Source organism: Tachysurus fulvidraco, chromosome 21, assembly GCF_022655615.1.
Source record: "Tachysurus fulvidraco isolate hzauxx_2018 chromosome 21, HZAU_PFXX_2.0, whole genome shotgun sequence".
Classification (NCBI taxonomy): domain Eukaryota; kingdom Metazoa; phylum Chordata; class Actinopteri; order Siluriformes; family Bagridae; genus Tachysurus; species Tachysurus fulvidraco.
In genome coordinates, this window is record NC_062538.1 from 6,108,065 (window position 1) to 6,121,389 (window position 13,325).

At 39.8% G+C, this 13,325-nt stretch overlaps 1 protein-coding gene across 2 annotated transcripts; it reads left to right on the forward strand.

Annotated features, from left to right (window-relative positions):
- Nucleotides 1–479: 479 nt before the first annotated feature.
- On the forward strand, nucleotides 480–13,165 carry pfdn1 (prefoldin subunit 1). Of its 2 annotated transcripts, XM_047805701.1 has the most exons (5): nucleotides 480–593; nucleotides 1,575–1,741; nucleotides 1,845–1,929; nucleotides 12,320–12,399; nucleotides 12,827–13,165. In XM_047805701.1, exons 1-4 carry the CDS (start codon nucleotides 561–563, stop codon nucleotides 12,350–12,352), a joined length of 318 nt encoding a protein of 105 aa, XP_047661657.1. In that variant the 5' UTR covers nucleotides 480–560; the 3' UTR covers nucleotides 12,353–12,399; nucleotides 12,827–13,165. The 2 variants fall into 2 exon arrangements, with proteins under 2 accessions (XP_047661657.1, XP_027012261.1); XM_027156460.2 differs by lacking the exon at nucleotides 12,320–12,399.
- The last annotated feature ends 160 nt before the right edge of the window (nucleotides 13,166–13,325 follow it).

Genomic DNA, 13,325 nt, shown 5'->3' on the forward strand with positions numbered 1-13,325 from the left:
CAGCCGGCTTTTGAAAAAAGACATCCGATAATAGTGGTACACATTTATATTCCATTAGAAAGTCATCAAATCCATAAAGAATCCAGCTCTCATCAATTGGTAAACCATTACATTTGTCTTATTTAGATACAGGAGCTAGTCACTAATCACCAAGCGTTAAAATGTGGTAAATGGTTGTCACCATTCACCATATCTGATATAGGTTATAGCTACATGCTTTAAGACAGAGGTTCTCAAAACCAAAGTTTAGTTCCACAGACATCCTTATCATATATTTATTATATGAAATTCTCACAAATTTTCATGTAGGTTTTTTATTCCTGAACTTTCATTTGACAAAACAAACTGATATAAACCATTTATAAACCCCCTGATTTTATTAATGTTTAGATTAAAACAAATGACTTCAAGTCAACCAGTCAATATTTATAATCTAACATATTATCTAATCTAATGTAATAAAAACAATAATCTTTTTTAATTAATAAATCAATAATATGGGAGTGCTGAGTGGAAACCTATAGTGCGCATGCGCATCTGCTACGTCTGTCTCTGGCAAGATGGCGGCCCCCGTAGACCTAGAACTGAAGAAGGTAAATCTTAATAAAGTAACTGCGACTCTTATATCAGGGACGAAAACGCTGTTTATTCTTGCACGATAGTTGAGTTACAATAAAAAAAACTGTATATTCTTTGGGCTGGAATCACGTATAGCGGAGTTACCTTTGTATGAGTAGTGACTTGATGTGAATGCTAGCTAATTGTTAGCAATAATAACATCTACAAGTGTAACACTAGTAATTATTTATGACTTAATGAAGATTGAAAGGTAGCTAGCTAACTTTAGTCTTTTATCTGGTTGTAGTTTCCCTAATGTCCCACACCCAAGGCATGACATAGCAGCTAGCCAGCAGTTAGCCGGCAGTTAGCCGGCAGCTAGCCGGCAGCTAGCCAGCAGTTAGCCGGCAGCTAGCCAGCAGTTAGTCAGCTAGTCGTGTATAGTCACACCATTGTAGCAATTTTGTTTTGATTTTATTTCCGTTAGACCTTTTCCTACATTGACGCTGATGCATTAAAGAGGAGGGGGTCCCCTGTACCAAGATGGCGGCTCTATTGACACATTCGTTCCAATGAACTACCGTAACCAAGGCGACATCTAGGTTTAGCCAGCAGCTAGCCAGCAGCTAGCCAGCAGCTAGCCAGCAGCTAGCCAGCAGCTAGCCAGCAGCTAGCCAGCAGCTAGCCAGCAGCTAGCCAGCAGCTAGCCAGCAGCTAGCCAGCAGCTAGCCAGCAGCTAGCCAGCAGCTAGCCAGCAGCTAGCCAGCAGCTAGCCAGCAGCTAGCCAGCAGCTAGCCAGCAGCTAGCCAGCAGCTAGCCAGCAGCTAGCCAGCAGCTAGCCAGCAGCTAGCCAGCAGCTAGCCAGCAGCTAGCCAGCAGCTAGCCAGCAGTCAATTCACGTGAAATTTTTTATGTATTTGTTTACTTAGTTACGAGTCAACCCTGTGTTTAAGTAGCAAAATGCAACAAAATCTTTCGTTTGAAATATATCGTGTTCCTCTTTGTTCATCTCTCAGGCCTTTGCAGAATTGCAAGCCAAAATGATTGATACTCAGCAGAAGGTGAAGCTTGCAGATTTACAAATCGAGCAGCTGAGTCGTGTGAAGAAGCACGCCAATCTGACCCATGCGGAGATCACGTCACTCCCCAATAACACTCACATGTATGAAGGAGTGGGACGCATGTACGTATCTCACTCATGGTGCTGATGCAGAAACATTTATCTGCTGAGATCACTGAAGTAAGATTTGAAGTTCATAATTAACTTCTGTTTTACTGCCTTAAAGGTTTATCTTGCAGTCAAAAGATGAGATCAATAATCAGCTGTTGGAAAAGCAGAAGACGGCTGATGACAAGATCAAGGAGCTGGAGGTAAAGTTTCTAGCACTTTCACGAACAGGAGTGGTGCAACGTCTTTAAGTCAAACACTTATTTATTATCTAGCAAAACACCAGTCTAAATTTATCCATGGTACATACAAAACAGAACCTGTTGTTGGCTATGGCACATGCACAGATATTGAATAAAGCTTTTATACAATTCTAACAGCATTTAAATCAGATATTTGGTCCCAGGAGTAAAAAATGATCTGCAAAAGGTTGCATATTGATCTGAGACCAATCCCATTTAAAATGCATTAAATACTACTTCTAATATTGGTGTCATAGTGGATATAATATCACTGAATAATCATTTCAAGGTCAAACTGTATTAAGTTAAGGAAGTCTGTATAAATCTGTAATTTATTGCATCAGATGCCCATGATGGCATTGTGGCTAAATGTCAGCTTTGCATCATGTCCTGCAGAACTTCTTAGGAATCTTTAGAGAACAAATAAAGTGGAACATGATGCTTCCTGACATCATAAAGAATTCTTCAACAACCTGCTTGATTTTGTGATTTTAAACACATTAATTTGACCTTATTTTAATCTTTGCTCGAGAAAATTTGTCATCATTTTATACATGGTTTAAAATGATAATTAATTTTGACTAGCTCAGATAAGTAAGTTGCATCTTTCTTTGTCGTTAACTTCAAAAGAGAGAGTCAAAATGAGGCTTGTGATGGATTTATACTGTAATGTAACTGATAACAAGGACAACTTTATTAAGAATTAATAACATTAAATGTAACTACTTCTAAAAAAAAAAAAAAAGTTCCAGGAAAATATATATATATAAAACTTCTGTGCAGTAACGGATCTCCGCGGCATCAGACCACATTATCCTATAGCTGATGGTGTAGTTGATGCTGTGTTTATATTTCTTACCCATCATGTATCCTAAATACCGAGTCATAGAAATGAAGAGGAAAAGACCTTAACTGTAAATATACAACATAACTGATACTAGACAGCAAGCCGGTTTACACTTGTTAAGCACCATTGCTATACTTATATATGTATATATTGCAAAAAATTTTTAGAGAGATGTTCCCTGATTTGATTTGATCTTTTAAAGCCCTTATCCTGATGCCCGGCTATGCTACTGTACTGGCAAGTTCTCACTTGTTAAGTCACCATGATTGAGGGGGGATTAAACAAATTTCACAATTTGGGAAAGGCAAATGTTATTCAGCTGTTGTGACTAGCTACCAATGAACATGTTTAATAGATTTCTTGCCATGCACATTATGTAATATGAAGGTTATTGCCTCACATTTCAAGCCCATCACCCAGCCATAAGGGTTTGTATGACGTGTGAAGAGTTTTCTCATGCGTCTACTTTTCATCAGATAAGTCACACCCATCTGTGTTATAACGTATTTCCCGGTTTTTGTTGTGCTGAGCAAACCTAGTGCTTTTATGCCGTATTAGTTTTGATCATTCATCGTCTTGAGACCTGGTTTATCGGTCAGCTGTTTTAGGCCACCCTCCATGGATCTGGGCTAATGGAATATTCACTGATTCATCGCTTGAACCTGAACATGCGTTGATGCAGAGGAAATCCTAATTAGAGATAATGAGCTTCTCCTGTAGAAAATAACCTAGGAGCCAGAGCTGAGTTAGTAAGTTTGGTGGAGCATGAAATCTGTAGAACAAAGCCTCCTGAAAACACTGGCCTGAGACTTCTTATTGTCTGCTTCACTTTTTTCTGATGGCAGAGAAAGGGTTGTTTTGGTCAGCAGAGTCGACAGGATGCCTTATCGATTATATATGGACCGAAGAAGGCATTGAAATGCAAATGAACACAACTCATAGTAAATCAGCAGCATTGTGATGGCACTAAGAACACCATGAAAAATGCATGAGTTGTGACTTGCTATATAAGAGCAGGTATTCCTCCACAATGACATGCCATGCAGCCTAAATGTGTTTTTCACCACTTCAGTTTTGTTACTAGAGGAAAACAATCAACAGCTGATTTTGCAAACCTTTGGTTTAGACAGAATTCTGATATGAGAGAAAATCTTTGAGGATGAGGGTTTGAACTGCCCTCACTGGGCAAACCACATGGTTTCAGCTGTAACACCAGTAATGCTTGGTGAAATGTATGAACTGCATTTAGTGGGCTGCTCTAAGCAACCAAACATCTTATTCATATTTGAACCTCCACTGAGATGAGGCCGACTCTGTGAGGATCCCGAGGCATCTAGAGATTTACCAGCTCCAGCTGGACTCTGCTATACTAAAGAGGAGATGCCAACTCCGTGTGGTCTTTGAGGACAACAACCTCCTCATCAATACAACATTTAGCAGACTGTATATTTATAATTACACCCTCCAGTGTCACCCATATGAGGATCGTTTCCTCTCAAGGTTTCTTCCTTTACCTTTAAATTTTTTTTCTGAGTTTTTCCTCCCGACAATATAAAATGACTACGATTTCACCCCAGACAAATATAAAGTGGTGAAAGTTACAGGCTGAAAGGAATTTTTAAGAAAAGCTAACAATTTGTCTTTTGGGATGGCATTCATTTTTAAAAGAAAAAAGAAAAATAGAAATTTTGTTTGTTTGTTTGTTAGAGGAAAAGTATGTAGTTTCTTTAATTGTTTGAATAAAACATGAATAGTGCCTGTAATTCTGGACTTGGCAGTGTAGCTGACTAATATTTATACAACAAGCCATAATACGAGTATTACCTTTTTGGCTTATGGTTATGACCCTGATTAAAGTTACAAAAGTCTCTGGGTTTGAACTTGAGACTGTTCTGCTATCAGGGTTCTTCATCTGTGTTTCAGCAGTGTGCAGATGGCATGGACGATTACACGTCAGTACAGGAAATGAGTCTTCATCCAATTTACCTTTCATCTGTCCGGGTGGGATGGGTCATAAAGTCGTAGCTTTATCATCTGCCCTCTGTTATTAGTCTGAGTTTGTCATTTACTAACTCAATGCAAGTTTTACTAATGTCTGCAGGACTTGGGGCCTAGCTGGTGTGTGTTCACACATTTCATCTGAATAACATAACCGTTTAATAGATGGGTAAATCAGATCAACTGGTTAAAGCTCTGGGTTGTTGATCGGAGGATCGGGGTTCAAGCCCCAGCACAGCCAAGCTGCCACTGCTGGGCCCTTGAGCAAGGCCCTCAACCCTGCCTGCTCCAGGGTGCTGTGTCATAGCTGCCCCCGCACTCTGACCCCAACCTCCTCAGTTGGGGTATGTGAAGAAAAGAATTCCACTGTGCTGTAATGTATATGTGGCGATAATAAAGGCTTCTGTGCCCCCGTTCTCTCTCTTAAATCTTGACATTCTTGTCATTTGGAGAAAAGATAGTTCTGCAGTATTCTGAACAGCCTTTGTCTCAAATAATTATAAAACAGAGAACATTACACCAAATATCTGTAAAGTTACCTTTAACAAGAACCACATTTTACCTGCTGAACGTAGAAGTAGCGTTCAATATATATATATATAGTGTTTATATAGTGTTTATATATGCAGCTTATATTCGTGTTCCTGTCCAAATTTTGCCAAGTTTAACAGGTCAGAGTCCTATTCTTCCTACACGGATTACTGTGTCTGAGTTATTAACGATTTGACATGATCCTTTATTTCCGTTCCTCAGTGTCTGTTGTGAAAAGTATTAACGTCACCAGCTCAAATTAGTTAGCATTTCCGTATTAGTATCGTGTAAAGAAAAAAAAAGATTTGTAGCTGTGGGGAATTGTGGGATGGGTTTGAATGTTTGTTTTATATATTTTTTTGTTTCCAAAATGCCTCTGATTTGTGCATTTTTACACCAGATGCTCATTACTTTGCAGGGTGTTCAAGCCACTGCGTATATCTGTACAGCAGTGAGAGAGTAAGCAATTCTGATATGCTGGTTGGCTTAAATAGATGTTGAGTCACACTATATACCGATGCTCCTTAAATTTATCACAAGGAAATCTCTACCCTCAATCATCCAGAAAGGAAAGCTGTTTATCTTATTCAGATAAACGTTTATTATTAAGTGATGTCAGTTCTTATTTAAAAATGATTTATACACTGTTACTATATGTGGATTAAAACATTTACATTTTTATTAAGTGACTTTGTGTTCATGCAGCTCCAGTTTCGACCACTTTGGCCTTTGCGTCCTTCCTTTTTTAAAGCATCATTCTGCTCTACTTAGCACAGCGGCATAGTTTGTGAACTGTTTCTTAAAATTGCACTGCAGTATCGTGTAAGATAACACACATTCAATTTTATTATTTTTAAGGAAATTGGAATATGGTTTAACACGGGGATGAACTTGACTAGACTTGACAGCCAGTTATACGATTACATTCTGTATAACAGATGAACAACATTAGTATTGTGTAAGTGTTGGCTCATCCTTAGTGGTGCGTGTCTGGGCCTGTACATGGCTGCACTGTTGATGGCGGTTTGGGTGTAATCCCAGACTGGGCCACTGATGATGTGCAGGATGGCGGGATAGGAATGCAGTTAAGGGCTTCCCTCACAACGTGCTTTGTCATACTCATGACATTGTATTTTCCTTTTGGTGCCTACTATTTGTTTGTCTTCATCTGTTAATCTAATAATCAGACCAGACTAATTTGCAGACGGTGTACTAAAACACGATGCAAACTGAAGAGGTTTCTTAACTCATGCCTAAGAGCACTACGGTCGTTTAAGAAGCTGGTTTCTTTTTTTAAAATCTTGTGTACATTGAGATGACATTGCTCCCATTTTTTTTGGGTAAGACGTGACTACTGTATTTAGACCGAAGGGTGTGCATGAGCTCATAGCTCTGGTGACCACTGCACCCGCTACCCTGAAGGAGCAGTGATTTAGGAGGTAACATGATGTCATTAGCATCCCAGCAGTGCGCTGGCCCACACAGCGATCCTCGTGACTGTTGTGTACGAGTGATGACAATAAAGCTGCTGATGATTCCTTCATGAACTCATAATTGGCTCAGGGTGCAGGTGGCCACTCAGCTGGGCGTGTTGGAGATACCGGGTCTGATGACAGATCAGTATATGGACCTGTCAACTCCTCTGTCTTGTCATGGACTGGACATTGTTTGCTGTACTGGCAGGAAAAGAAGGGTGATGGCCGTTATTAATACTCAAGGGGCCAGCGGGTAGACTGTCTGCAGGATTAGTTGTGAGGCTTGGGTGTCAGCACTGGGTGTGAGCTTGGGGACAAATGGCCCTACAAGGCACTTTAATGCTCACTCCCAGACTTTGACATTTGATAGGTGTCTTCACACCATTAATCTTACGAGTGGCATAACCGATAATGTTCTGACAGAAAGCAGTAAACTTCTGTGCCGCACACGCTCTGTCACAATTGCAGAAATTGCGCAGACCATTATTGCCTTCGTTTTTAGGAATTCGAATGGTGAGTTCTTGTCACCTGACAATCATCTGGTGCTCGACATTAGCCTTCTTGTTCTTAGTACAGCATTTCTATATGCACTCATTTGAAATAAAGATTAGAAGAAACCCATCATCAAACGTAGCATCTTATTTTTGGATGTAGGATTCCGATTCTTTTAACCTCTTGGATTATGATACATGTGCACTCTAGAATATGACTGACTTATTTTTACCCAGTCTGCACTTCACAGTTTAATGTTGCCTTGCTTCCACACAATTCTTTATACAAGCTGTTAGTTTTAGTTCATATTTGTGCTAACCTGTGTTCGAAAGCATATTTGTCCAGTTAATTTGAATGACTGATGCAAAAAATTGTTTACGATTCTGGTTTCATTTACAAAATGAAAAGATGGCTGCTGCATTTGTCCTTCAGCCGTTTGGAGCATCACTCGTTCCTCAGAAATGAACCCGACACTTCCGCACGGTGCATTTCCATCATAAAAAGTGGACGTAGCTTTGCACCAGTGACGCTGTCTATGAAACTAAACAAACTAACGTCGTATCTCAAATCATCACACGATTTGTTCTGTTTTAGACTGTTCATTATTTCATAGTTTAGTAAACTCATATGTAAGGAAAAGTCGTTTTAGATTTAAGACATGGCGCATGAAAACCATCACACTGAATGAGTATAATTAGTTTTAAAAAGAAACAAAACACCACAGTGTGGTTCAAATCCAATCACTAAATGTTATAGATCCACACTTTCAAACCAGACAGACAGGCAGGTTTTAGCTCTGACGTGCCATCTATTGGACGCCGTTCATGTACATCCTCCAGATGTACACAAGATACGCAGGCGAGGTTGTGAACGGTGCAGCTCACGTCACTGCTTTTGCATCTACACTCTAATAATGTGTTTAGCACCATAGTTAAAAAAAGATAAGTGTTACTACCTGTCTTCCTTGAAGTCCTTATCTGTAGTTGCATTGTTTCAGTAGACAATTTTATACAAAGCAGCTTACAGAAGTTCTTTTGTAGTCTGTGTCAAAACATATCCTAATACTAGTTTAACAGGTCACAGTCTAAGAATAACATCAAGCTACAACTCTGTTAGGGGAAGGTTAATACAGCATGGACAAAAAAACATGCTTGTTAGAAGTTTATGTTCAGATTTGCTTTACACTTGCCAAAGCAGTGCTGTATTAGGCTCTGTTGGTGTTCTTTAGTCACTGAGAGATTGTGCCAACATTCCCGACAGGTCAGGATTTCAGCGTCTCTGCTGGAAATAGAGGAAGATCCAACAACAAACAACAATGAGCCCCATTTAGAGGAGGATGTGTGCAGTCTATCTGGCCTGTCTTATGTGCTGACTGAAGTTGCTTTGGGCACCAAGGGCTTCTGTAAAAAAAGGCTCATTGAAGCTTGAACAATGAGAGGTTCTGCGGCTTGACTTACCTCCTCTTTGTAACTCCTTATGCATTGTTCCGTAAAGGTCAGCCTTATGAGGTATTATTATCTTCTGGCAAGAGTGTTTCATGCTGTGGCAAATGGGAATTAACCATTAGACCATGGTTTTTGTTGTGTCTAGCCTTGTGCTATAGAGGATAGATAGACCGCTACTAAATAAAATATATTTTAACTTAATATGAGTAAAATGTCGCATAGCATACTGTTGGGGTGTGTGTGTGTGTGTTGTTTTCTGCTTTTTTTTTTTCACCCGTAGGATGGGAAATTGGTGTTTAGTGATGGGCAGTGGAGGCTTGGTGATATCAAGGTTTAATGATATCTGAATGTTAAGGGGTTCAAGTGATGGCAAAGCAGCCACTATGAAGAAGACAACAACTTTGTCACATATACACTACAGAATACATTTATTCGAATATCCCAGCTTACCGTTCTAGGGTCAGTGTTTTAGTGTTTTTGTCAGTGTCAGCCTCGATTAATCAAGAACAACCAGTGGCAGCTTGGTGATGCTGAGGCTTGAACCCCTGACCTACCTGAGCCACTGCTTCCCTTTGAGTAAGGCCTTTGAGCTGGGACCTTAACCCACTCTCTACTCCAGGGGTTCGTGTCCTTGCTCACATCTTCCATACAAATAATTCACTTGAATGTATGGTATATGTAATGCATAAAAGCTTGCTATCTTCTTCTCCTTCATAGTGGGAATCATGAAGACATACTGTGATGTTTAAATATCTGGATGACCAACGTGCTATAGTGCAGCAAAGTGATTTTTTTGTGTAACTGGGAATTGGTCAATCGCACAGTGCACGCATATTGCAAATAAATGTCCAGTCCAGTTCTGGTTAGTTGAGTCCTTGGTCTTCCTAAGAGACATAAATATAGACACGGTTCCTTTTTGTGCACCTCCTGCCTATTGTTTCACTTCTTTAAAACCAACTTTCTGATCCTACAAACCTTAATCTAATGCGTATTAATGTGTAATGTTGCAATAGTCCCAGCCCTGGGGGGAAATGCATGGTATTAATCACTATCCATACTGTATTTCAGTAAGTTCTGCTGGACTGCATAGAGCTTTGTGATTATGATCGGTTTCCCACAGGTATCTAAAGTAGTTCACGAACAGGCAAGTTTAAAAATAAACATGCACTTAATATCATGTTCTAGCTGTAGAATGCCAAGGAAACTTTAGGAATGAATCTTTCAGCCACTTTCCACTCCTGTTTTATGTCCTCCTAAGTCTCACTGTTGTATTAAAGATATTTTTGTCCACGGTGACCTTTTAATAATACGTAGCTGTTCTATATCTGCCTGAAGATTGATGGAATGAGTGGTATGAGACAGATAGCAATTGTATTCATAAGTCTTATCACGGCTTCGAGTCTTCTCAGGACATATTTGTCTTTGGTTATAAAGGTGCGTGTCGGTGACAAACAAGAGACGACGAGATGATAATGATAAAAAAGGTCTTTCCTACCCAGACTTCTCTTTCCAAAACAAGGACGTGTAATAGTTTGTGTGTTGCCTTTTATTATAACGTTCACAGACACTGTTATGTTAGTGAACAGGATCAGCAAGGTGCTGTAATTAAAACAATGACTAACATTTTGTCACAAGCATCAGTGGCACCAAGTGTTTTTTCAAGTGTTTTTTTATACGTTAGATTCCTTTTATTTTGAGATAAGCGTATCTATAGAGACCACTGTAGCATCACCTGAAAATGAAGCTTTACTGTCTACTGACTTTAGTCACTGTTCATTCATTCAGTCTGTAGTGGACAAGTAGTGTAGTCTATGGCAGGAATACAATCTGAATAAGAGCCTGAACCACCCTGAAGCACCGAGTCCATCAATTTGGTGTAGCCGGTCCACCTGCTAACACAGAGATTTAAGAATTGGGAGAAAACTGGTGAGACCGAAAGGACCCAGACAACCTGTGACAATATTGACAGTAGAGGTTTTCTCGGGTCTAAAGAAATTTACCCGACCCAAAGTGACCCGAATCACTTTTTAAACGAAACCTTTTTTTTTTTTTTTTTTTTAAAAGAAAGACCTGACCCGAGACAAGCCCGAAAAAATTAGACCTGAGTCCGACTCGACCTGTTGGCAATTTTTTTTTAACCCGACTGGACCCGAATGTTGCATAACTCTACACTAAAGTAACCACTACAGAGTGGATTCAAAATTGATTGACAGGTCTGTTTCAACGAAAATTAGCTTACCGCCAGCCACATGTCGCAAGCGGTCTTGGCAAACAGAGGAGAGGTTGGAAAAGGACTCGAGTCGATGCACACACACGAGATACAGTAGTTCGGGTCTTCTCGGGTTCGTTCGGTAAAAACACATTCATTTTAAATTACCCGAGACCCGATGCCGCTATTATTATACCTGACCCGTGTCCAAGGAACACGTGAAATTTTTAGACCCGAACCCGCTCGGGTCTCGTGTCGGACCTCGGGTTTTTGGATCTAAGTGGACCCGTGAAGACCTCTACTTGACAGTAGCCCATTCTCAGGATCTGAACCCAAGCTAAATGCATCAGAAGAGCGTAACATCGTGTATAGGTCTATTTATACACCTTTCAGACTGACTTTGCAGAGGTGTGTCTTTTCATACCTTCTGCATTCCATTTCTCATTGTTTCCATGCAAATGCTTCCTCATGTGACTTCCTATGAGCCTCCTATTATAGTTATGTGCGCAGTGTAACAATAATATTTCAAGGAGGGTTTGCAAGGCCGTGCATTTAGAGTAGAGTTTGTAGCACTGAAGGAACTCATGCAAAACTTGTCGAACTGCAAATTAGTCGAACAAATGCAGGTAAGAATGTGAGAAAGTCTCTGTCAAATTTAATGAGAACTGTTCACACACAGAATTCATGCAAAAGGAATGTTGGTTGGAAGCCCAGAGACCAGAATGTACATGAGTAAGACTCAAAAACACACTTGTGAACCTGGATCTTTCACAACGATGTACAGTATGTGGCCTTTGGTTTGAGTGATTTGAGATGTCCGTATGGGAAAGCCGGAGGTTTGCTGTTGTAACTTGTGTACTGTTGTGTGTGTGTCTGTGTGTACACGCACTCTAGTAATGACTCAAGGCTCTTATACAGGGAGGGTTCAGATAACAGCATGTTTTCCCGACACCTTGAGACGTGACCCACCCTCCCACCTGTATTCCTGAAAGTGTATATTCAGATGAATTTAAACCTTTTGAAAGTGTCACTTCATCAAGCCAAATGGAGGAAATGTTTTACACCAGTGTGCGTCATTTTGTTTTTTCAAATGTCAAATTTTGTATGAGAGTGAGGGGGGGTTAAGTCTCATATCACTGTATTGACTGACTATGTAGATACATTCTAGTTTGTCCAAACTGTTGGCTGTAAACTGAGCACTGCTGTTCACATACTTACCTGTGTACGTTTTGTACGTTTGTTATATCCATTAGAAGGCAAGATAGCATAGAGACATCACTGAGTAATATTTTGTACTATTTTGGGAAGCATAATTGTTACTGTAGGGTGACATGGATACTGTATGTCTGTTCAGCTTCAGTTCCAGTGTCTCTTCAAAGCTTCTTAACATCTATCAGCTGTGTCTCAACGCACATAGTGACGTTATACTTAAAGGTATTTACCGTTTTCCCTTCTAATCCAGAAGATTAGAGTGCATTACATACTTGTAAATGGCTTTAAACGTGAGAGGTCTATACATTTTAATAGTCATAGTGTAGTCATAATAAGATAATTACAAGCAAAAAGGGGTTAGAAAAAATTGTCTGGAATTTGGCGTTTACATCAGGTCTACCGTGGGCTTATTTTTTTGAGTCTGGCTTGAGTAACACTAAGCATCCTGTACAATCCTGTGCATCCGACTTTGTCGCAACAGTTTAAGAAGCAACCACATATGGGTGTGAAGGTCAGGTGTCAACATAGTCATAGCCATATAGTGTATTATCAGCAATGTGTAATTGCTAGAGGCTGTACTTAGTTGACCAGGTTTCATGGTAATTCACACACTATCACACATCTTACCTGTTTCTCTTTTTCTCTACAGCAAAAGAAGTCTTACTTGGAGCGAAGTGTGAAGGAGGCCGAGGACAATATCAGAGAAATGCTAATGTCCAGGCGGGCTCAATGAACACCCATACGGCCCTGTTTTCACTTACCTGTCCACAACCTGTTATTTGTTTAAACACATTTTGCATGTTTCATAGAAATAGTTATTTCTAGGAACAGAACACATGAATTATTGTTTTAAGTAGGTGCCTGTAAGACTGGATGAATATGGGCATGGCATGTAGGTCACTCATTTTTTTAAGCGTTGCTCCTGTTCCTGCGATGTCATGTTTACTTTTTCATCGGGGTATAATAAAAAAAAATATTCTTTATTTAAGAAGGTGTTGGTGTGTTACTAAAGGTGTTTGTTTAAATGAATGACTGTGTAGTTTATAGACTGCTAACTGCTGGAAGACGGGCATTGAGTTTACTTTCATGAATGACGAATGTTTCCTGGTCTTGTGTGTGTTATCTTTATATGTATGATTTCCTGTTGC